The sequence below is a fragment of the Daldinia vernicosa genome (assembly GCF_022497035.1).
Source record: "Daldinia vernicosa strain CBS 139.73 unplaced genomic scaffold F5Y00scaffold_74, whole genome shotgun sequence".
NCBI lineage: Eukaryota > Fungi > Ascomycota > Sordariomycetes > Xylariales > Hypoxylaceae > Daldinia > Daldinia vernicosa.
In genome coordinates, this window is record NW_025953990.1 from 55988 (window position 1) to 80563 (window position 24576).

A 24576-nucleotide genomic window follows, 5' to 3' on the forward strand; every position below is an offset into this window, starting at 1 on the left:
ACAATATTACACATTACACTCACTCACCTTACTAATACGGCTAGGCGATTGCGTGCTCGTTGGATATTGTTCCCTGGTTTTTATGAAGTCCTCGAGTTGTGATCGAGAATCGCCCCGATCTGATACGATGGATGGACGGTATGTAGACAAGCAACTAGGTTTAGTTTAATGAACGCGCGACGGAATGAGACGTCTGGCTCAAAACTATCGAGCACTGCCACGCGGAGCTGACTAGCGCTAGGCAGGCTAGATGCAGCTTCAACCCGACGCCATGGTGAAGAGCCAAGGAGATTTGAGATTTCGAGATTCCTAACAGGATATAATGCTATCTTGTGCGATTGCGTACGGCAGAGCTCCGCCCCACGGGTATGTTTTATGACAACCCTCTTCTTATCTACCTATTGCACATGCGCTTCATAGTGCGTTTCAAAGTGCACTTCTTGGTTTGGCCAGTGATATTAATGAATGTGATATGCTATATGCTATATCGTGAAGGGAGGAGATTCTTGAAGCTGGACGGTTCGCGACGATGATGGACGACATAACCCCAGCCTTGGCATGCTCTGCACTGCATGTATTTCCAGAACCCCATAGGTTAGTTGCTGTGCCTCCGGTTTGCAGATTCAGTGCCGCATTGCTATGAATTTTATATTAAGCTTCGGCCATACGTTGGTGAGATGAATGCTCTCCATAGAGATATATTGCCATCTATCTCGAGTAGATAGTCTAATATATTGAGTTGAAAAGCAAATGCACAATACCTGCCTGATATGTAGATACATCTCAGGGATATATATCTTAGGTACCTAAGTTAAGGCTGTTTTTCAGCCCTGGCAACCTATTTAATATTCATCATCATATCTGTCGTATCTTTTTACCACATTGTTTACGAAGTTGAAACGAAGGGCATTATAGGTATGTTGGTGACATGAGGAGCGATATAGAAATTTACGGCTGAGCCGCAATTATGCATCGGGGGCCTTTGAAGGCTACTAGTATTCTGTGCTGTATTGTACGTTAAAGGGATGAATGTATAAGCTGAGAAGGAGAAAAAAAAAGGAGACAAATGTTCGGTAAAAATGTTTATGATACCGACAACTTGTAATCCCTTGACAATCCCATGTTAATTCCATGTAAAGCTTACTGTTACACACCTGATAAATATTCCTAGTCTTAGGGGATACAGAGGATCGTGAGGATGTTCCGGTCCTTTGTCGTTACATTTTCATCCGAACACACGGGTTTATCGTGAACATTTCATGTTGGAGAATCTGCCTTGACAATGGCCCCATATGTACACGATGAAGTCGAGATCGGAGGTGATACCTTTTTCCTAAGGAAGATCTAGGAAGATCGTCACCCGAGGATCGCTCATGACAGCCGACGATACTATGCGGTATATGGACGGCATGATGTAAGCTAGGGCATAGTTTTATTAGCATTAAATGCCATGATAGTGTAATGAAAAAAAGGCCGGGGCGCGGACTGGCGGAACGCATCGATAGCTGCGAAATACATACTATGGTATCAGGCATAAGTAAAACGACACTGTCAGGTACCGCTGGAATAGGTTAGGCAGGCCACCATACTAAATTAGTATTAGTTTGTCCAGGGTCTTCCCAAGATACATTCAACATTTAAAAAAAGAATAATCGATACATCAACACATTACACGTTTTTTTATAAACAAAACGTATATCAAAATAATCTCTGAATAGGCTCCAATCTGGCGTTTTGAGTTATGAGTGCTATAAGTGTTGATTTTTCTGTGTTTGTTACTGTATACATGTAAGTATGCGTTAAACTATAACAAGTCAAGAAGCAGCAACACAGGCCATACTTTAGCGCGCGACTTGTGACAAGGGTTTTACTTACCCATCATACCATAGTAGGTATACACATATGCCGTCCCTGAGATGAGTAGCTTCTGGGACATCTTGGCTGATCATACACGAGGCATATTGCCAAGTATGGAGTACGTTAAGTGGAAGTTGGGTCTATGGGGTAGGCGATAGATAGTGTGTAGATAGTGTAGTTATTGTACATAGTATGAAAGCCTAACCAAGGTCAGACACTAATACATAGAAAAGGAAAAGACAAACAGAAAGTCATATCGGGGTGGGTTAAAACTGGGAATAAGTCGACAAAGAGCACTATGTAGGAATGTTTGCGGTGTTTAATATTCGAGGATTTCGGTGTTTGTTGGTTGGCATATGCAGTAAGAACTTGCAAACTCGACATCCTTACAATTTGTAGTTAGTATGTAATTAACTGATTAACCAACCTACATGCGGTTATTACTTTATAAGCTATATGTGACGTCTTTTTACATAGTAAAAAAGTATATTACCTACATAGTCTGTTATTACTATGTTATACAGTGATTAAACTTCACGGCCTACATTTAAGTCCAACTTAGTTCCCACTTCCCACTTCTTAAAATTCATGATATCTCAAGGCTTCCTCCCCCTCTCCCTCTCCTGAGTGAGGCAAAAGGATCTTCTACGTATTGCAGAACAATATGGGCCTCAGCTGGATCGAGATGGATCCGAAAAAAACACGGGCATCCGATCGTTGAGGTTTCGCTCCAAAAAACACAGCCTCCTTGCCAAGACATCTTCTAATCCCTCTAATTCGCCGAATGCTGCGTTGACTTACCCTGACGAGTAATAACCGAAGGTGCCACGGTGCCACGGTCAATTTGCATACCTACCATGCAATGCACATATGCATGTACCATGTATGTATCGTGTGTACCTCACTACGTCTTGGGTATCATCTATCGAAAGAAACGAAGCGGGTATGACACGACGATCAGGCCTTCTTTTTCCTGACTCTTGCAATTTACCAAGGCTTACCAAGACAAGACAAGACCGACCACGCGGTTCAAGCTTTGTTGTGCCAAGTGACAAATTAGCAATGCTAATGAAGTGTCTTGTCATGCTAATACTGATACTGATACTAGGGGGACCTTGGCGCAATGTGGTTAGTTTTTAAAATATCTGTTATCTGTCTAGTCAGTCTAGTCTGTCCAGGAGGTGCTGTCCCGATTTCTTTTTAGTGTACAATCGCGGAAGGTTTAATACTTCTACAGTGGGTCCGTCAAATGTCTTAGCACGTCTTAGCGGGTTGGCAGGTAGCATAATAAAGTTATCAATTGGCTGACTCGGAACTTGCGTGCGTGGCACAAGAGACTTATTAATTAGCGCGTTTCGGCCCTGTAACCCAAGTGGTGTTTATGAGTAGTGTTTATGCACCTAGACTGCTAGACAGGTACCTCTCAGACCCTTGGTACCTTAGCTCGATGGTAGATCCTAGCTTGCTTTTTCTGTACCTAGGTAGGTACAATACACTATGCGATATGTACCTACCTAGATGTATGTAGTGTATGTGCATCTCTCCATTGATTCAATTGCACTTACACACTTTCCCTCCTCTCTATCCAACTTTCCACACTCCTTTTTCGAGGTTGGATTGTTGAAATCCGTGACTCCTCTACCATACCACCGTCTTAATAGTCTATTTTGTTTTCTTTGTTAATATTCATACTCCTTAGCTCCTCTTAGTACCTGGCCCCAGGTACGGAAGGGTGCCGTCTAAGATCGTGTGTCACAAACAAAATTGGCCTCCTCGACGCCCTCAGGATTGGATATTGCCTAGTAGCTTGGCTTTCCTCTTTGACGGCTTTTCTTTCCACTCGAGGAAGAGGCAACTTTAAATACTGCTCAGCCTCAAATCCAAACCTTTCAATAGGTGCATATTGCGACTTTCGCCTGCCCCTAAGGTGCTGCCAGTCAGATATCTAGGACCTCGTTTACCTACTTGTTACTACTCATACCACGGACCGTATTGTTTATAATTTTATCATTCTTGCGAGACATCCATATTCCTGAGTGACCCGCTACGGCCCTCTCGACCTCTAACCTCGCCTGTTGATTATTGGCCGCTACCGACCAGGTCCCGCAGCGATTCTGAAAATATCGCCCGGTATAGAGACGTCCCGGTGTTTCGCATCTACCGATTCCCAACCAGAGATACTGTTGTGCGGTCGACCACTAGGTTCTAAACACGCCAAAGGGACGAGTAAACAGGAGACGAATACGTGCGCTATACGATATACTTCACTGCGCCTCAGTCTGTGCGGAGACGCCCCGACCGTGCCTGCATTAAGATTATGAGCTTGATAGATAATAATCGGTATCCCTTGTAACTTGGGTCGTCAATTGTCTTGATAATCCCTTTCCTCAGCATTTCTGCATTGCCGATCTTGCATTCGATCGATGACCAATGCCTGTGCGCTTACCTTAAGGGCCTATACTTAGATCTTAGCCTTCAGTCGCAAGGCTGTTCGGATTTAACGACTTCTACACAACTCTTCCGCTGACATACGCGAAATGTCTGAACCTAGCAAGGACGGTTCTCAGGGGACACCCCGTAGAGCGAGAGCGTAAGTTGAATTCAACGAATGAAGCATAGCGGGATATTTTGTTTTCATGTCTTATTGGTCATTCTAACTTCGTCTTCTAGGCCTACTATTACAATTGACACAACAAATGATACTGAGCCTACAGCCGCCGTTCCTCATCACTCGCCTGTATCTCCCCACGACGACTCGGTAAGCCCGACCGCATTGACGGCGAGTTGGACATCTGAAAGAACCGCCGCTCCTTTAACATCACAGCCGTCAACCGTAAGCTCCAGGGGAGAAGCGCGACAGACGCATTCATTCGATAGTGCTAGAGATAGTAGGCCGACTAGCCCACACAACGTTTCCAGTCCCGTTACTTCAAGGGGAATCGAGAAAGGCCAGGCTTTCCTCTCCGTTCCGGAAAATCACCACCGCTCAAGGCAAAACTCGGTCGATAGTGAAGATGGATCGCGATCAATTAGTTCATCTCAAGGTGATACGGTGACGGGCACGACATCATGGCAAGGCGAGAAGGGTGCTGTATCAAAGCACTCGTTCGATAATGAGAAAATAATGAAGGATGATGATGCCTTGAAACCGGATCAAGGCAAGGAGGCCGATTTCGAGGTGGAGAACAACCCCTTCGCGTATAGCCCTGGCCAACTCACTAAGATGTTTAACCCGAAAAGTTTATCAGCTTTTTACAAGCTTGGAGGTCTTGCTGGGATAGAAAAGGGGCTTCGCACTAATCGTGATACTGGATTAAGCCCTGACGAAAAGCATTTGGAAGGAAAAATTTCGTTTGAGGAGGCGACAAATCGTTCATCGTCTAAATTGGGCTTGGAAAGTCCACAGGCGCCGGTTCGCTCAGATACTGATCGGAGACAAGGATCCGAAGAGCAGTTCATCGATAGGAAACGCGTTTACGGAGATAACAGAATCCCCGAAAAGAAAGGCAAAAGCTTTTTACAATTGGTATGGATCACTTATAATGACAAGGTTTTAATTCTGCTTTCCATCGCAGCCGTAGTATCACTTGCCGTCGGTCTATACCAGACGTTTGGCGCTGAGCACGCGGCTGGAGAACCGTCCGTCGAATGGATCGAAGGTGTAGCTATCATTGTGGCCATTGTTATTGTGGTTTTGGTTGGGTCTTTGAACGATTGGCAAAAGGAAAGGCAATTCGCGAGATTAAACCGGAAAAAGCAGGACCGACTGGTCAAGGTTATCAGGGCAGGCAAAACCGTCGAAATATCTGTCTTCGATCTCCTGGCCGGCGACGTCGTTCACCTGGACCCTGGCGATCTTATTCCCGTGGATGGTATCCTCATTCAAGGTTTCAATGTTAAGTGTGACGAATCGCAAGCAACTGGTGAGTCGGATATCATTCGCAAGAGGCCGGCCGATGATGTGTTTGCCGCTATCGAGAGCGGAGAGGATACGAGGAAGCTAGATCCCTTTATTCAGTCTGGAGGCAGAGTGATGGAAGGTGTGGGAACTTTTCTGGCTACGTCTACGGGTATCTACTCAAGTTACGGCAAAACGATGATGTCCCTAAACGAAGATCCCGAGATAACACCACTTCAGTCCAAGCTCAACGTTATTGCCGAATACATTGCGAAGCTCGGAGGCGCTGCCGGTCTGCTCTTGTTCATTGTATTATTCATCCTCTTCCTGGTCCGGGTCCCGACGAGTAGTAGTATGACACCGTCTCAGAAGGGCCAAGAATTCATCAAAATTTTCATCGTCGTGGTTACTATTATCGTCGTTGCGGTACCGGAGGGATTGCCTCTTGCTGTCACATTAGCGCTGGCCTTCGCTACAAACCGCATGATCAAGGACAACAACTTAGTGCGTCACTTGAAAGCCTGCGAGGTAATGGGAAATGCGACGACAATCTGCTCCGACAAGACTGGTACCTTAACTCAAAACAAGATGACGGTTGTCGCTGGGACGATTGGAACGTCTCATCGATTCGGAAGCGGGGCATCTGAGAAAGGAGATGAGCTGTCGGAGAAGGAATTTGCTAGCACTCTCAGCAATGGAGTTCAAGAGATTCTGCTGAAATCAATCTCGCTTAACTCGACAGCTTTCGAAGGCGAATTAGATGGCGTGAAGTCTTTCATCGGATCCAAAACAGAGACTGCGCTACTGGAATATGCTAGGGCCTATCTTGGTATGGGCCCAGTAAGTGAAGAACGATCGAACGCAAAGACGCTACAGCTTATTCCATTCGATTCTGGCCGAAAGTGTATGGGTGTTGTCGTGCAGCTTGAGAACGGCGGCGCTCGTTTATACGTCAAGGGTGCATCCGAGATCGTGCTTAAGAAATGTTCGGCCATTCTTCGTAGCCCTACCCAGGACGCATCGAATGCCCCCATCACTATGGATGATGTAGAAACTGTCAAGGCTCTTATCGAAGCTTACGCATCCAGGTCTCTGCGAACTATCGGGATTGTTTACCGTGATTTTGAGAGGTGGCCTCCACGAGGTGCCAAACGCGCCGAGGGTGAACAAAACGAGGTGATATTCGAGGATATTTTCAAGAATATGACATTCGTTGGTATGGTCGGCATCCAGGATCCTCTTCGTGAGGGTGTTCCCGAAGCGGTTAAGCAATGTCAAAGGGCTGGCGTGATTGTTCGCATGGTCACCGGCGACAACAAACTTACGGCTCAGGCTATCGCGAAGGAATGCGGCATATTGCAAGGGGATGGGTTGGTGATGGAAGGTCCAGAATTTCGGAATCTAAGCAAATACCAACAAAACGAGATCATCCCGCGCCTCCGTGTACTTGCGCGCTCTAGCCCCGAGGATAAGCGCGTTCTTGTGCGTCGTCTCAAGGATCTAGGTGAAACCGTTGCTGTCACCGGTGATGGTACGAACGACGCGCCCGCTCTGAAGCTTGCGGACGTCGGGTTTTCCATGGGTATTGCTGGTACGGAAGTGGCAAAAGAGGCATCTGCTATCATTCTTATGGATGATAATTTTAACAGTATCGTGAAGGCCCTAATGTGGGGTCGAGCTGTGAACGATGCCGTCAAGCGTTTCCTCCAATTCCAACTTACCGTCAATGTTACCGCCGTTGTATTGACATTCGTCACGGCTGTCTCCAGTAGCGACGAGGGCTCTGTGCTAACTGCGGTTCAGCTTCTCTGGGTTAATTTGATCATGGATACTCTCGCGGCGCTTGCACTTGCTACTGACCCTCCTCAGGACAGTTGTTTAGACCGAAAACCAGAGCGCCGAGGTGCCAATATCATTTCAGTAACAATGTGGAAAATGATTCTCGGCCAGGCTATTTACCAATTGGCGATTACTTTCATACTTTACTACGGCGGAATCTCTATTGGTATAGTCGGGGAAGGCCCTTATCAAATCGCGCAACGCGACACACTCGTTTTCAACACCTTCGTATGGATGCAAATCTTTAACCAATGGAAGTAAGTACAAATGGATGGAATTAAAACTTATGAACCATACTAATCATATTATAGTAACCGTCGCTTGGACAATCACTTTAACATCTTCGAAGGCCTAACACAGAATTGGTATTTTATTATTATCAATCTTGCCGTGTCTGGTGCTCAAGTCCTCATCATCTTTGTTGGTGGAGCCCCCTTTAGTATATCTGGGTCCGATCCGACACAGACGGGTCCTCAATGGGCATGTGCAATCGTCCTCGGTGTCATTTCCATTCCTATTGGAATGGTCATTCGTCTTATTCCCGATGAGCTGATCAGCAGATGTGTTCCCGATGTCCTTAAGAAGAAGCGCGGCATCCCTGGATTAACAATTTCGGATGAGGAACGCTTCGAGGAGTACCCAGAAGTTCTTGCTGACGTTAGAGACGAGCTTGCATTCCTGAAGAAGCTCAAGGGTGGCCGCCTGAACAATTTGAAATTTGCCGTCAGACAAACCCGAGACAATTTCATCTCGAAGACGAGGAGCCCGTCCCATTCTCGATCAAATTCGGTGAAAGCACCGCAAACTCCAACACGCGAAGATAGCTTCAGCGCTCCCTCCCCAGCACCTACTCCAGATTCCAGAAAGCGTTCCAGGTCGATAAGATCGCGGTCAAATTCGGCACTAGGAGCCCCTACGGTTATGGCAGGCATCATTGCTGGCAGTGTAGCAGCTGGGTGGTCTCCGATAGAGAGGACTGGAGATCGTGATTTCCCACCAACCCGTCCGACACCTTCACCGCTATCCACTCGCGAGCACAGCGAACAAGAGCCAGCACCTGTCCTAACAGAGGAACCGATATCGATCGAAGATTCTGGCCCCTCCAGTGTACCTCAGCTCAGCGTTCCACAACCACCCCAAAAACAAAAATCTATTTCTTAGGCGGCATGAGTAAAGTTTTGGTTTAGATCACCCCCATGTCAGTCTCGCCTGATACTATGATATCTGGAGATAGCGAGAACATGCGCACAGAAAACGAGTGGAAGTATTAGAATACAGCTCGTAAATAATATTAATATACCCCCCGTGGCTAAAACCGACCAGGGTTGTTGGTTCGGTCTATTATTCCGGCTATGCACAATCCCGACAGGGCCTACAGAGAAGACTATCTACTGGGCTACCGTGTCGAGTACGGCCGCGGCGAACCACAACCGCCATCAAGCATCTCTCGCGGAAATGTGTAATTCGTGGTTCGCGATTCCTGGGTTGTGCTACTCAAACGGGGAGTGTGGATATTATAGTTAAGGGTATTAGAATGATGGTGCTAGGGTAAAGGGGTATTGGAAATGAGTTTGGCACCTTCACGTTGACATGCTTGGTGCAGTATTGGGCTTCTAGGCCAGGATACAAATATTAAATACTATAGACAAACGTCGGCGTTTGGTGTCAGTGCGATTGGTAGAGCGTGTTTCTTTGTGTGTGTTGGTTAACAATAGGATCGAGTCGATAGATATCAAAACGTCGTACAGTAAAGCGGGGATGAGAAGGATGAGAAGCAGTAAAAGGGTATTTCACGTGGCATACATATTACATGGAGATGAATTATAGGTGTTTAATAATGATAACTGGTCAAGGCAATACTCGAATGTGACTTGAGAGGTAGATATGTGAAACTAACAAGTCCATTGTTTACACCGAGAACCTCGTAGGACGGGGCCGGGAGTTGTGGAGCTACCAATACGGACATGTGGACGTACGTTAGCCCGCATACGACTTTCCGTCGACCAACCCTATGTACCTAGGTAGATATGTGATATAAGATCTGCCTACTTGTTCTCTATTTACTCGCCCCATCTAACGTGGTATAGTTAGTGTCTAGAGCGTTCTTTACCTAAGCGGAATATCAAGCAGGAAGCCTCCCAGCCTCGTCCCAGGCAGGCTGTCAAGCAGGTAAGCGAAAGCTACGTAAGCGTGGTATATGGGGTATGTAAGGCCTTTTACACCGAGTTGCCTCACCCTCCTCTACCTGATAACTGCAGTGGGGGCCAAATTTCGGTGGCCTGCGTTCAGGGGAAGTTCTATTCGCTCGGAGTTTGCGTGGGATATCTATATACCTACCTACCTATATAGGTTACAGGATACGGAGTACTTGCGAGAATGGCGGACTGGCAGGGGGGGTTTTCTAATAAGAGGAGTTGCAGTCGTAGGCACACTTGTTGATTTACCGGGCTGGGTCTTATAGGAATATTTACCTGGGGGATGGATATGGCAAATCATTTTTCCCCTTGTTTAAGAGGTATTGAGTGAGCCTCTTTGGCTGCCTTTGATGTAATAGGTTCTTGTGATAACCCATTACCTGGTCGCTAACATACACTTGGCTAGGTTGGCTCTGGTAGGTAAATGCGCTTATGGTATTTTTTTTTTTCGTTGCTGGATGAGAACCAGAGAGGGGGGGGGGGGTTCCTAGATGCGCATGTGCTACCGTCGCACGGCATGAATCACGACGCAGCTGTCACGGGTGATCTGAAGCTCGTTGGTCGCCGTACGGAATTCGACCCGGGTTGCCTTAGTACGGCACGGTGCTGTATCTTGGTGAGTCTATAACTACCTACATACCTAGCCGAGGAGAAGGGAAGGTATATGCTAACTATCTCCTAGGGGGTAGGTATACTACTGTCCTGTCTGTTATGATACTGGAAAGAGAGGCAAATATGGGGTTTCGGAGAATACGGATGTCCTGTGTAGGTATCAATAGGGCGGAACGTGCATGTATACCTATAATATATTGGACAATTAGGGGGCTACGCACTGCCTCTGCGTTGTGCGACGACTTGAGTAGGCTCTTGTATGTAACGATACGTAATTCTAAATCAGGCGATTGTTACTGGCCGTCCGGAGGAATTGCTCGCGGTGGCAAGAGGGAATATTGTATGTAACCCTCTGAGTTGAAGTAGATTCGACGGACTGTCCTAGGAGGTAGTTGATCTGTAGTTGATCTGTTAAGAAAGGGGGTTATTGATATTTGGTATGATTGACTCAAATACGCGATACTTCTGATAAATGCATAGTATAGCATGGAAATACGAATAACTATTTGAAGATAACTCTACGAGGTCGTATTTAACTAGGTTAGCAAGTAATTTCCAAGTTACGATCTATGTCTGCGGTATATTATTCTATATATTCATTTCTGTAATGAAGATTGGTATTTACTTAGGTACGTCCCTGTTACATTTTAGTCAAGCATGATAGCGAATAAATACACGTATTAACTGACTGGCTATCAGCTAACCCAGGCAGGGAGTTGAGAAACGAGGTGATATCTTGGTGACAATCAAAAGTGCGAACCAGGGTTAGGCACCAACCATGGGATTTTCTCTGGCGGGTGTCAGACTGAGTCAGGCCTTGGGTCGAGATGGGATAGATACCTAGATCATGACGGTATCATGGTTTTGGAATTTTGGAACTTGAGACTTTGAAGACTCTAAAAAGGAGACAACCTGATGATGCCAATGGTTAGCATTGAATTTTCTGTTGAGAATCACGTTAAGCGAAAATGAATTCGACGTGGTGAGTCCTCCCGCTCGTTGCGAATTACTTGGTATCAGTCTTATTAGTTAGGTACGGAATAGCTAGTTAGACAGAATTATCCTGGTTAGGTTCTCAAGCGATGGATGGCATGTTCACGACTAATATGTTCACGACTAGCTTCTTGAGGTAAATTGAGATTGTGGGGTAGCATATCTGCTGATTCCCCTACCACGTGGCGCTCGTTTGTTCCTCTATCGTTAGGTTATATACCTATTTATTATTTTATTTTATTTTTAATTTTTTTGCGCTTAGGGAATTACCTTTCTCAAGATTGCCTCAGATTAGGGCCAGTTGAACAGATTTGAATTATATAATAGGCGGGAATCGGTATTAATAGATGAGAGTTATCCGGAGTTGCGGGAACTTAAAAGTCTTGGCACATATCGGGCTTTCATCGAAGGACTTGGAATTATTTGGTCAGTGGTCAGTGGTTAGTGGTTAATGGTCAATGGTCAATGGCAAATAATGTTCCCTCATCTTCCCGGGCCGTAGGAATGAATCGGATGAATACAGCGCCTGCATTTCTATGTAACTAAGTGACTAAGAAGGATAGGTACACAATTCGCCTAATTACCAAGGTTTATCGGTTGTCAAAGAGAAAGAGGTTGTCAAGGCAGTCGGATGATAGTAATCATGGATGATAATTATGGATAATAATCATGGATGACTAGTGGCAGAGGAGACAGGGTAGAGTTTGTCAGGGCAAACATTGAATAGGTAAATATGTACAAGCCTCGACATTGTGGACGTTATGGGAAATGCGGCAAACAAGCAACATAGAGGTAAAATAGAGAACAGAATACTAAAAAATAAAAAAAAGGGAAATGTATTTTAAAATAAAAACCCGCTCTAGACCGGAGTGAGAGATGGCCCCCCCTATCATCGCTATCATACTCTTACAATTAATATGGGTGGCACACTGTCCCTTCTGCCCTTGTAGCCTATCAGCATCTTCGCTTAGTACTTGACTTTAGTACTTGACTTTTATCATTCATGAAGTTTCAAACTCATCGGTTTTTCCCTCCTTCTCTTTCTTACGCATGGTGACTATTTCCTTGTCGCATCTTTCCCTTTAAAATTTTATTTTTTCTTTACACGACTTTCTGCTCTTACCTTACCTTCCCTTCCCTTACTTTTACCAACCCAACCCAACCCGCATTAATAATTATAAGAGGGAATTAAGTTCCTCAAAAACTACTACGCCGAGATTTAACTTATGCGGGTCTTCTTCTTGTAATAAATTCGTTAAATTCGTACGAAGTAGTTTCCCTTACGAAATTCGGAAATTCCAAGAAGCGCCCAATCCTTCATGAATCATAGTGTTGTTAGTTACGTACGCTTTTGGTATGTAGGTGATTTATTATTATTATTATTACTACTACTACTACCACTACCACTGCTACTAACTGCTACCTGTTCTAATTCCCTCCCCCGACCCGAATTCCCAAATAACACCACACAATACACAACACATACACACACACACAAGACGCGTTGACCATCCCCGGCACCTCTCTGGCTAGGATAGGTAGTTTCTCAAACCATATTTCCTCCAGGGTTAAACTTGTCTTGTTTCTTCTTTCTCTTTTACTTCATCCCTTCCCGCTAATAATTATTTTTTCTCTTCCCTTCTTGTTCCTCCCCCCTCCAAAGAGATTTCACGGAACCAATTCACTTCGTCATTCAACCGCGCAAAATTCCTGTTGATTGATTGATTGATTAATTACTACCTAGGCAGTCGATCAATTAGGCCCGCCTAATTTTATTAAACCGACTCATTAGACAGACCCAGATTCCGATTTGCCCATTCGGTCATCGGTCATCATACGCAATTGACTCTTTCCCGCTCTTAGTTGCTATTTTATTTTATCTCATCACTCAACGCCACTTATCCCAAGACTACCTACCTAGGTAGTTATAGCAAACGCGATGAAGGCGAAGCGTCCCGTCGGCCGGCCTCGCAAAAATTGGCCCGTAAAGGAGTCGGAACCTCCCAAAGTCCGAGTTGAAGTTGCGGATGACCAAGTCGTCGGCCATCTTAATGTGAGACCGCATGGTCATGCACGCAACGAACTCGAGGAGCGAATCAACGACCTTAGCGATTCATGGGAGACCGAGTCGCTTTTCGAGGATGTCATCGAAGATATCTCTGAAGATAGGTTCATTAACGATGGTAATTACATATTTACCTTACTTTCCCCCTTTATTATTTTTTTTTTTTTAACTTTCTCTTCTTAGTTAACTCTCTCTCCGTTGTTTTACAATTAATTCTAACGTGGCCTTATAGTTGACGCTGTCACGCCAGAACAGGCTGTGCAGTACCGCCAACAGTTACGAGCTGTTGGACCCCAAGAGTTCTGCAAACGTACAGTTGACTCTGGCACAATTACAGTCAAGAAGTTACTGACGGCCTTTGGAATACGGCCGCCTGCATTCCTTGATGGGCTTCCAGATCATGCCTACTTCGGTTTACTCACTTTGGCCATGACGCGTGAGTTGGTTAAGCGCGCCAAGCTTCCAACGTATAACACAATTGACGACGCCGTGGCTCTGCTGAAAGCATCGCGAAACATCGTCGTCTTGACCGGAGCTGGAATTTCTACTTCGCTCGGAATTCCCGATTTTCGCTCAAAAGAAACGGGACTCTACTCGCAACTCGAGAAGCTCGGTTTAGGGATTAGCGACCCTCAAGAAGTCTTTAACATAGATATCTTCCGGGAAGACCCGACTATCTTTTACTCGGTGGCAAAGGACATTCTTCCCGAGACCAAGGGATTATACTCGCCAACTCACGCTTTCATCGCTAAGCTTCAGGATGAAGGCAAGCTTCTAACGAATTACTCACAAAACATTGATAACATCGAAGCAAACGCGGGTATCAGACCGGATAAACTTGTCCAGTGCCACGGCTCATTTGCAACTGCTACCTGTCAGAAATGTGGCTACAAAGTCCAAGGCGACACCCTCTTTGCCGACATCAAAGCTGGCAATATACCGCGATGCATCAAATGCATTACTGCGCTCCGAACTAACGGCTCGATGAAGCGCAAGCGCTCTTACAATAAATCTACAGGCAAGAAGACCCGGCGTAAGAGCACGGACGATGATGACGACGACGATGGCCAATACGATATCCCCGCCGCTGGCGTCATGAAACCCGACATCACTTTCTTCGGTGAGGAGCTACCGGATGAGTTCAGTCAACGGTTAGTTAAGCACGATCGTGACCGCGTCGATCTGGTCATCGTGATTGGCACTTCGCTCAAAGTTGCACCTGTCTCTGAAGTTGTGCCTTACCTACCGCCGCATATCCCGCAGATATATATCTCGCGCACGCCTGTCAGCCATATTAATTTCGATATCGACCTTCTCGGCGACTGCGACGTCATCGTTGCAGAGCTGTGCCGTCGCGCGGGTTGGACTCTTAACCACCCCATGGTGAAGCCCGATCAAAAGATCGACATCAAGCTAGAAGAGGGCTACAAGAGTCGGCATGTTTTTACGGTAGTTAAGCCCGAAGAAGACTCACCAAACCCAAAACCAAACCCAAAATCAGAACCGAAACTGAAACCGAAACCAGAGCCATGACGTCCTCGAGACTATGAAGCAATTCTCTCGCCTTTTCAACTATAATTACGACCAACTACTTGACGTCAGTTTATTACACTGATCAGATTACATTTGCGGTACAAGGATGGCATATCCCGGGGATGGTATTTATTCTTTCGCAGCAAGGCGTTTCCGGGCTTTCTTCTTTTAGTCTTTTCTATAACTATCTTTTCTTTAAAATGGACTTCATTTCGGGAACTTCTGTCGCTCGACCTGCAAACACCAATTACACTTTCCGTGCGTACCTGGTAGACGATACCGAGTATAATAATTTGCGCTAGGATCCCCGCGAAATAGAGTAGTAGATGCAGGTAGACGACGGGGGGGAAGGGAAGATCGCATAAAGCATTCCGATTTTCGGTCTCACAGCATTATGCAGACGGTCCAGGGGAGGATGGCGCTGTCGAGTTATATCTCGGCACGGTCAAAGCTAATTGTGCAATTTCGCTATTGAGAAGATGGCGTTTTTTTTTAATCGACGCTACAACTTTACGGTACGTTACCTTTGACAAGGGGGGAAGGGAAGTAGATGAGAAACTATCTCATAGGTCAAGTCTGCAGAGGGGTTTACCTGTCGACAGCAAGGGGTCTTAATCTACTAGAAACGAGGTAGATAGGCAGTCGATCAGTTAGGCATGTCCATAACATTGCGATGACTTCTAATAAAATTTACTATGATACATACCTCCTAACCTACCTAAGGTACGTAATACGTACATGCTGGTGCGCGGTGAGATGTGAGATGATGTGCTCCTATTGCCATAAAAGTAAAAGCAATATTACCGAGCAATAGCTCAACTATGACTGCCAAATGACTGAACTATTACTATAGTCTATTCCCATTCGACGTAAATTGTCTCAACGGGGTCTTTCAACCGTGTTGAGTCTAGAGACTCTAGACCAAGCCGCCCTTTTCTTTTTTTGCTTCCGGACATTGGCGCTGCTGGCTGCTGCTGCGGTGTAAACCAAGCCACGTCACGCCGTTCTGCCAGCCAGCACGGTTCGTCTTTTCTGTGAGTTGCTGAAACATGGCCTGTCGTGGATCTGCGACATTAACCCACCAGTCAGTCTCATCCCGTTCTTTAGGTTAGGTAGGTTAGGCAGGTACCTGTTTAGTCGCTGGCGGTAGGTAGTCTTATTGAGGGCGGCAACTCGATAGATAGATCTAACTTGCTCCCTTGCTAATACATCAAATACGTACCTATAGGTAGATTAGACCGCTCTTTATTTAAGTAGCTAAAGTTGGATATGTTAGGTAGGTTAGGAGGTAGGTTAGGTAGGGAGTTTCTGTCTGTCTTGTTCGTATGGGATACCCGCATAAGCAATTGTCTTGAGCGAGAGAGTCCCGCATAACTCTTGGCCCGTGGGGAAAAGTCACGTTGAAAGGAGAGAATGATATCCATACTGTAACTAGTAGTTAATATAATATCCGCGTGGGGCTTCCGTAAGGAGGGGGGATGATGCATCACACATAGCGGAGCGTGCTGCAAGCCTTGTTGCCATCCTATGCTTGGCCTGTCGCGATCAACTGATGTATGATTAGAATTGGTCTGACCGGCTCGTATAATTGAACATGTCATTTCAAACTCTCACTCAGGGTTACGGGACTCTGGAGATGTAGAAGTAAAGACCAGTTCGTAGATCCCGTGTGTCAAGTATATAATATTTTTTAAATAGCTCTAATGATAACTATTATCGTCGAGGTAACAGCGACCTTGCTAATAAGTTAGTTATCTGGCAAGTCATAGGGATATTATTAACTGATAGCTTAGGAGGTACCTAACGAGTTAAATGCCGAAAAGGAGCAAAGTGGTAACTACGGAGGTGGAATGAGAAGCGCCTAACTTTTGATATGTGCGGTTCTCGTTACAGGCTTAGATACCTCTGTAGGACTTCCTTTGGTAAACGGACTTGCTTATCAGGGGTAGTACCCGGCGAATTATTTCAGCAACAATTAGATGCGTTTATTTACCTGTCCAGTCCAGCTTCGAGAATTCGTATAACTATTAGGATAACGTACACCATACGAATCCAAGTCTGGAATGGATCAAGGGCCAAGCTATATCTCACAAGTGTAAATTGTTGACTAGATACCGTCCTTTACATAAGTACTACTTGGAGTGAGACGACTTAAATGACGATATTTCGGAACGACATTGCTATGATTCCTGTATCTAGTCTTCGGAAGCCACTGTTAATCACATTAACATAAGACTCGTATTGGATGTCCTTGAAAGAGATCAATTATCTGGGTATCCGCGCCAACATATCTAATTACGGGATTCGCATTCTGGTCTGAATGCTACATAGATGAACAACCTATTATAAAACGTAGAGCGCTCCTACTAGTAGCGCGGGTGATATGAGTTCTATCTTCTCCTGGTGCGCCTATATTAAGCTCTCGTACTTATCCAAGCCCGACTTTTGGGGTTGCTGCTGCTGTGGCTGTGAGGCGGACTGGCTTGGTGCCATAGGTTTCATGGTGCTCATCATGGTGCTCATGCTGTTCATACTTCTGTTCATGCCTCCTAATCCCGAGTTCATCATACTGTTCATGCTTCCAGCTGGTTGATTAGATAAGCCTCCGAGACCACTAGACGGTTGGGCGAATGATGATAATGTCGAATTCTGTCTCTGGGGACCTCCTGGCGGCGGGGGTAAGCTGAACCCTGAGGGTGTACTGCCTCCACTAGACGGTGGTGGAGGAAGAGAGAATGAAGATGACTGGCTCATAGTCGGCCTTGGTTGACCAAGGTTCAAATTTGACATCCCCGTGGCCACATTGCCAAAAGATGAAGCAGATGGAGATATGGGATTAGTCGAGCTCGAAGCCCAAGGATTAGGTACCGCTGCTGTTGAGGTGGACCAGTTGACTGCGGTGGGAGGGTTCTGGGGTGTAGTCGACGTGGCCTTGGTTGCACTGCTTATAGACGGCTGCAAAGGCTGAGAATATTGGGTAGATGAAGGGGTTAGAGTGCCAAATGAATTAAGATCTGGAGTAACTGTTCGGAAAGAAGGTTGGGGTTTGGGAGGTCCAAAGTGATTGGGTCCAGTACCGGTACTAGAAGTAGGACTTGGTGTCGACCAAGAAAATTGCGGTGCATTGATCGGTGGTGAGACGACTGTTGCTGCCGCTGGGGTCGCGTCCCAACTTGCATCCATCGTGTCATTCGTACTCGTGCTCGGTCCAGATTTCCCTTTCACTAGCCGCTCGAAATCATCCTCTGTGGCCCCATTCGTTGAATCAAACGTTGTTCCACTAACACCCCCAAATCCTATGAAATCATCAGTAGGAGTCACCGCCCTTCCTCCGTTTACGACGGAAAGCTCCTGCAACTTCTTCATTTGCTCTTCTTCAACCTTCCTCGAAAGCGACTTGATCAAGTCCATGAAAGACCGAAATTGTTTGAGGTCTAATAAGGGTCCTAAACTCATGCTCCATAAGATGGGTAAGATGTCCATAGCTACGAAGTCGGCATCCGCGTTATCGCCCACAACTCGTAGTACGTCTAGCGCGGCCATCATGACTGCAGGCTCTTTGGTTTTGATAGCTTTGATGAGCGGAACGATCTTTTCTTGCATTGTGTACTTGTCTAGAGCGCTGGATGAAGACGCCTTTTTCTTCTCTGGGCTTATCCCGTCAAGCCCGTCGTCCGCTGACGATGATTCATTCGTGCCGCCGCAAAGAATGACGAAAGCTCGACATCCGCGGACTTTGATGGCTAAGCTGCTGGTTTTGCTGAAGACAGCAGCGACGATAGGGAACAGCTCATTCTTGATAGTACTGAAGTCTAAAACTGGTAACATGACTGGCAGACCGCGTAGAGCAGCATCGACGAGCGAAGGCGTCGGGGACTCGATAGCTACTAAAACAATCGGTAGGACATCTAGGTGACATTGTTAGCTTGGGATCAAACGTACGACGCCAATATGTTAACGTAAGGTGAACACTAAAGTTATCTCAAAACCTCACTATCCTTAATCATGTGAAGGTACCCTATACTCATCACATAACGCTTTATAGATGTTGAACCGCGGTACGCAACAACGTAAGCAGCAATGGTATGGCGAATATCGGCTTATGTCGGCCGACTATGACAATTGATAGAGGAAAGATAGACTCACCGTCTTTAAACTCTTTACCAGAAGAGTTCCCAGCAATTTGGTTAAGATTTTCCAAAACAACCATCAATCCAGCATCCCTAGCTGGATCCTTTTCTTGTAATTGCTTAGCATTGACAACGAATATCTCCTTAATCCTCGGCCGTATCTTCTCCGAGAACGCTCGCCTCGACGATGGCAACAGATCCATAATCTTGAAGACATTCTGAAGGATGAGAGACAATAAGTCTTTGTCTTTGAGTTCTTCCAACAGTGCTGGTAGTACTTTCTTCTCCATAACCGACTTGGGGAAGGACGGCAGAACTTTATTAAGACCTCTCATGAATTGGGCCTTCTCATTCGGAGTTTTAGCCGGGAAAGCGTCGAGGAATCGAATGGTGGAAACGAGAATGTTGTCAAAATATTCGCTCTCTTGAAATTCTCGCGCTGTCATGCGCTGCGCGGGACGCCGTGTAATTAATCGGGGTAGTACGTGGGCCGAAAGGTCCCTTGGTAACGGTCTTTTAGACAGGAAGCCATTTCCAGATGACGGAACCGTGGAAGATGATGTGAATAATCTTTTATATGCAGATATACTCCCGCTACTTTCTATGGGAGATCGATGAGGTGAATTGTATAACGCGACACATAGAAGGCCCAACGAGAACATGTCAGCTGATGTGGTGAGATTATTATCGAGGACAAAATCAGGCGAAGTATAGTCAAGATTGATCTGGACGTGTCGTGGTAGCCTGGGATCTAAGTTGAGAGCTTCCGAGAGGCTGATAGGCTGAACTGAAGTAGGCTTTGACGAGCCCTCTGGTGGACTACAGAAAGCAAGTCCACTGACTTTCCAATCGGACTATCGTCTCGTTAGCAAGCTATGTCTTGAATATTGTTTCATGATTCATAGTGAAGCACGACGATAACTTCGGTTAGTGTCCAAACTGACCTTAGAATTAATTAGTACAGCATCAGGGGTGAGATTGGCATGAACGAGTCCTGCATTCTCGTGTAGGAACTCTAAAGCCTTGCTAATTTGAAGCAACCCCTTCTGTATCTCAAGCTCGTCGATTTCTATATCCCGCCTCCGTCTAGTGCCGCCTGAGTCTTCAGTGACGTATCGGCTCGACCGGCCCCCGACGCCGCTCACTCTCTCCTGATCGTCCTTCTCTTGCAAGAGGCTTGCTAACGACGTAGTCACCGGCTCGGTAACGAACTGAAGACCGCCTCTAGTTTCCTCCACGGGTTCGACTAATTCTAGGACGCTCGGATGACGCAGCCTAGCAAGCGACGAAGCTTCTTTCTTCAGGCGCTCCACCACCTCATCTACGGAGCGCTTAAAGGCGGCTGCACCCGACCGGCCGAGCGAGCCTGAGCCTCCGTGCGACTCTAGCGACTTCCTCTCGAAGACAAAGACGGAATACGTCTTGCCTGTGGATTTCTTCTTCGCATCGTATATCTTCCACGGACCGGCTGTGGAGGTTACGGTTTGCGAAATGGAATAGTTGGAATTGATGTGGGAGGTGAAGCTCTTCAGCGAGGAGAACATGGTTGGCGACGGGGTGTTATGCGACGACTAGCAACCATCATATCGTAGCGCCGCGCGTAGTGATAAACATGCGTCTGCGATCCCACGCTCCCCCAATACTTGTACCAATACCTAATCCCTCCAGGATGACGATTGTGTTCCTCCTCCGGCTAATCGGCAATAGGTTCGACGGATCGTATGATAGAAAAGACGAAATGTTTATCCTTTCTTATGCTTGTGTGCTTGTTTGAGTGATAGAACCTCGTGGCTGGTAGTGCTTTAAAAATGACGTACGCGGACAGTTGTAAGCACGAGGCTGCTTCTCGAGTCGATAGAGTTGCGTTTCAATACGGATTAGTTTATCTGCATGTTGCATGTGTAAATCTACAAATTCAAATGCCAAGCCTAAGCTCTTATCAGCTTGTCTATGTAATACTCAGGGGTTCCTTGCTTGCCTCAGTGGCGGTGCGATTATTGATTTATTCCATCCACCATTCAGCCATTCTAGACCCTTTTACGCCACAGCTGTAAGTCGGATAACAACGCGCTGCCATTGGTCCCGTGTTGCCCGTTAATGCAAAGTCGGGCATATTTAGGGCGTACATGTTATCTGCACTAAACTCCTCCGAGATCGCTTGCATCTCTTACCCTATAGTTTTTTTTTTTCCATTGAGTCGGGTCTTGGTTACCGTTAGTTTGCTAAGATTATAAAGGGAAATTGGGGCTATTTAATTAGTTACTATCGTTCGGGTCCGTCCATGCATAGTAGAGCATCGAGTCAAAGGAAGTAGGTTATACAATCAGGTCCAATTGATTCCTATTTTCAAGATACATAATCTTTCTCTATTCCTGCTTCCTGTTTCCTGTTTCCTGTTTCGTTTCTGTTTCGTAGCAACACCCAACACCAGATCTGATCTAGAAGGTCGACTACAAACCAAACCTGGATTATTGTATACTACTTTCTACTCGCCAATGCTTCGACAACTCCTTCCGCGGTGCGGGAGAGCTCTAAGAGCACCCGTCCCGCGCTCTTCCTATGCGTTGCCCGCATTGCAACGCGCCTCCAGGTGGTACAGTATCCAGCCCGAAGCAGCCTCTGTGGCGAAACCTCTGGATATAGATCCTGCGAAGTTATCTATCACTAAGACGCAGTCGCCTAAGACCCCTAAGGATCCCGCAGAACTTGTCTTTGGAAGAGAGTTTACAGGTACGCTTAACTCCTCCATCTGCGGATCTCTCTATACTACGACTTAGATAGCTAGTAACTATGCTAACTTGTGCCATTGTCAACGCTCGCAGATCATATGTTGACGATAGAATGGACTAAGAATGACGGCTGGCTCACGCCCACCATTCAGCCCTACCAAAACCTCTCCCTCGATCCCGCCACTTGCGTCTTCCACTACGCTTTCGAGTGCTTCGAGGGCATGAAGGCGTATCGCGATAATAAGGGCCAGATACGGTTGTTCCGCCCCGACAAGAACATGGAGCGCCTCAACAAGTCCGCCGCCCGTATCGCTCTTCCTACTTTCGGTCCTACTAGCCTGATCGATCTGATTGCCAAGTTCGTCAAGCTTGAGGAGCGCTTTATTCCCGACGGCCGCGGCTATTCCCTGTACCTCCGCCCGACGCTCATCGGCACGCAAAAGACCCTGGGCATCGGAGCCCCGGGCTCGGCTCTACTTTTCGTCATAGCGTCGCCCGTGGGTCCCTACTACCCCACCGGGTTCAAGGCCGTGTCGCTCGAGGCCACCGACTACGCCGTACGAGCTTGGCCCGGCGGCGTAGGCGACAAGAAGCTCGGTGCCAACTACGCGCCTTGCATCGTGCCACAAATGGAAGCCGCCTCCCGCGGATTCCAACAGAACCTATGGCTATTCGGACCCGAGGAATACGTGACCGAAGTTGGTACTATGAACCTGTTTGTGGCCATCCGCAATAAGGAGACGGGCCAGAAGGAGCTTATCACCGCGCCCCTAGACGGTACCATCTTAGGCGGCATAACACGCGATTCTATTCTAAGCCTTGCGCGCGAGAAGCTTGCACCTGAGGGGTGGTTGATATCGGAACGCAAGATTACGATGCCGCAGCTGTACGAGGCGTCCTTAGACGGGCGCTTGATCGAGGTCTTCGGCTCGGGAACGGCAGCCGTCGTCAGCCCCGTACGAAAGATCAGCTGGAAGGGCAAGCTGGTAGACTGCGGGCTAGCTGAGACCGAAGAGTCGGGCGAGGTCGCTAATAAGATGAAGAGCTGGATAGAAGCTAGGCAATACGGAGACGAGGAGCATGAGTGGAGTCACATATGTTAGAGAAAAAGCGAGTGTAGCATTTTTTTTTGGTCTTGTCACGAACTGTTCTATATCCTGATAGACGGTGTAGATCTGGCGCAATGGCGTACTCACTTACCTGGCCTGTTAAAAATATCGTTAAAAATAAAACCGATTCGAACAGGGATGACAAAACGTTCTAGAAAAGGCCGGTATAATGCCAGGTTAGACGAGAATTGCGCAGCAGAAGAAATTGAATTGTAGCTTATAGGTAGCTAGCCCCCCTCATCAGCTCGGGAGGCGGATCCGTCTATGATGGGTTTCTCTAATCGAAGCTTGACCGTCGCCAGAAGGGCGAGGCAGCACGAGAGTAAAAAAGGAAAGCCGGGTTTCATGTACAAATAGAGCCTCGAACTAGTGTACCGCAGTTTCATTCCCGTAAATCGCACTCTATATGGTTATGTTTTGGGATCCATCACTTCTTCTCGGGGTCCTCAAGGATGCCCTCAGCTTCTAACCTCCGTCGCGCCTCTTCTAGGGCCCACGTTTGTATTCTAAAAGCAAGTTATGTTAGCCGGTGTTGTAAGATTATCTCTGGGAGCTAGCTGTATTGGATAGGATAGGATAGTGCATAATGTATGCCATATCCCATGAACAATGGGGACAATATAGCGATCGTCCTAACCCCTTCTTCCTCCTCCTCCTCCATCTTATATCCCATCCAAGACTAAAAGCGTAAAACTCACGAGGTATCAGGCTTGAAGCCGTAGGCGACAGCAGCAAGAGCCAAGCTACCGCAGAACCCGTAGATGAAGGGGGTTTCCCATCCCTCCTTCTGGTACTTCTCGCCGGGCTTGACGCCGAACAACCAACCGGTCGGGGGGTCGTATTGAGGACCGTGGGAGGCCGGAGCGCGCGGGGTGGCCGAGAAGGGTCTGGTTGTGGTCTTTTGATTTTGCTGCAGGGCGCGTGTGGCCCGCACGGCGGCGTTTGGTCGGACGGCGGGCATGATATTGCTCGTTTTCTTGTTTGATGTGACTCGATAGGTCCCCTCTTAGTTTGGACCTTGCTCCTTTTCTTCTGCCTTTTTATTTTTCTCCCTTTTCCTTATCTAGTGTTCGTATTACTTCCCCGAGGATAATCGTAGGTGTCTTAGGGGAGGGAATAGGTGAGCGGGTGGTGGCGTATGTTGTATATTAGGATGTCGTGGTAGAGTGGAGATTGGACTCGTTCTCTGTCGAGATTCGATGGGTGAAGTCAGTTCCAGCAGTTGAGCGACTTAGCAGCCGAGCAATAGCCAATAGATTAACCAATGAACCAATGATAGTGGGTCTATAAAGCTTCCACGTGATCTGTAGCCGGGCAGCCGGGAAAACCCTTCTAGTCTTTCGGCTCCGGTAATTCCGATCTATTTATTTCCATTTGCACACCAAAATTTCTATTTCTTTTTTCGATTCTTTGTCAAAGCAACCACGCTTCTTCCCGAAACCTTAAACTGGCATTTAACTACACCTCCATTATTTTCAGTATTAATACATAGGTTTGTACTAATTATCGAACCTTTTCCCTATTATTTTAATGAACGACGTCAAGTCTTATGTACTGATACTGAAATACTAATGGAGGTGTAGTTGAATGCCAGTTTAGGGTTTAAGTCGCTAGGC

General features: G+C 46.6%; 6 protein-coding genes across 6 annotated transcripts; 4 read left to right on the forward strand and 2 right to left on the reverse strand.

Annotated features, from left to right (window-relative positions):
• Nucleotides 1-3967: 3967 nt before the first annotated feature.
• On the forward strand, nt 3968-9090 carry F5Y00DRAFT_199082 (calcium-translocating P-type ATPase). The gene is made up of 3 exons (XM_048005316.1): nt 3968-4447; nt 4528-7851; nt 7906-9090. Exons 1-3 carry the CDS (start codon nt 4395-4397, stop codon nt 8753-8755), a joined length of 4227 nt encoding a protein of 1408 aa, XP_047860393.1. The 5' UTR covers nt 3968-4394; the 3' UTR covers nt 8756-9090.
• Nucleotides 9091-9681: 591 nt separating this feature from the next.
• Nucleotides 9682-10263, forward strand: F5Y00DRAFT_248663 (uncharacterized protein). Its single transcript, XM_048009471.1, has 2 exons — nt 9682-10109; nt 10196-10263. The coding sequence occupies exon 1, from the start codon at nt 9792-9794 to the stop codon at nt 10053-10055; it is 264 nt and encodes an 87-aa protein (XP_047860394.1). The 5' UTR covers nt 9682-9791; the 3' UTR covers nt 10056-10109; nt 10196-10263.
• A 3070-nt stretch (nt 10264-13333) lies between these two features.
• F5Y00DRAFT_255992 (SIR2-domain-containing protein) lies at nt 13334-14992 on the forward strand (the record flags this gene model as incomplete). The annotated part of the gene is made up of 2 exons (XM_048010345.1): nt 13334-13577; nt 13692-14992. 2 exons carry the CDS (start codon nt 13334-13336, stop codon nt 14990-14992), a joined length of 1545 nt encoding a protein of 514 aa, XP_047860395.1.
• Nucleotides 14993-17401: 2409 nt separating this feature from the next.
• On the reverse strand, nt 17402-20666 carry F5Y00DRAFT_266540 (ARM repeat-containing protein; the record flags this gene model as incomplete). The annotated part of the gene is made up of 3 exons (XM_048011954.1): nt 17402-18900; nt 19139-19976; nt 20067-20666. 3 exons carry the CDS (start codon nt 20664-20666, stop codon nt 17402-17404), a joined length of 2937 nt encoding a protein of 978 aa, XP_047860396.1.
• Nucleotides 20667-21357: 691 nt separating this feature from the next.
• F5Y00DRAFT_199187 (branched-chain-amino-acid aminotransferase) lies at nt 21358-23071 on the forward strand. The gene is made up of 3 exons (XM_048005318.1): nt 21358-21432; nt 21565-21852; nt 21945-23071. The coding sequence occupies exons 2-3, from the start codon at nt 21618-21620 to the stop codon at nt 22952-22954; spliced, it is 1245 nt and encodes a 414-aa protein (XP_047860397.1). The 5' UTR covers nt 21358-21432; nt 21565-21617; the 3' UTR covers nt 22955-23071.
• Nucleotides 23072-23387: 316 nt separating this feature from the next.
• On the reverse strand, nt 23388-23921 carry F5Y00DRAFT_266542 (ESSS subunit of NADH:ubiquinone oxidoreductase-domain-containing protein; the record flags this gene model as incomplete). Its single annotated transcript, XM_048011955.1, has 2 exons — nt 23388-23466; nt 23659-23921. 2 exons carry the CDS (start codon nt 23919-23921, stop codon nt 23388-23390), a joined length of 342 nt encoding a protein of 113 aa, XP_047860398.1.
• Between the last annotated feature and the right edge of the window lie 655 nt (nt 23922-24576).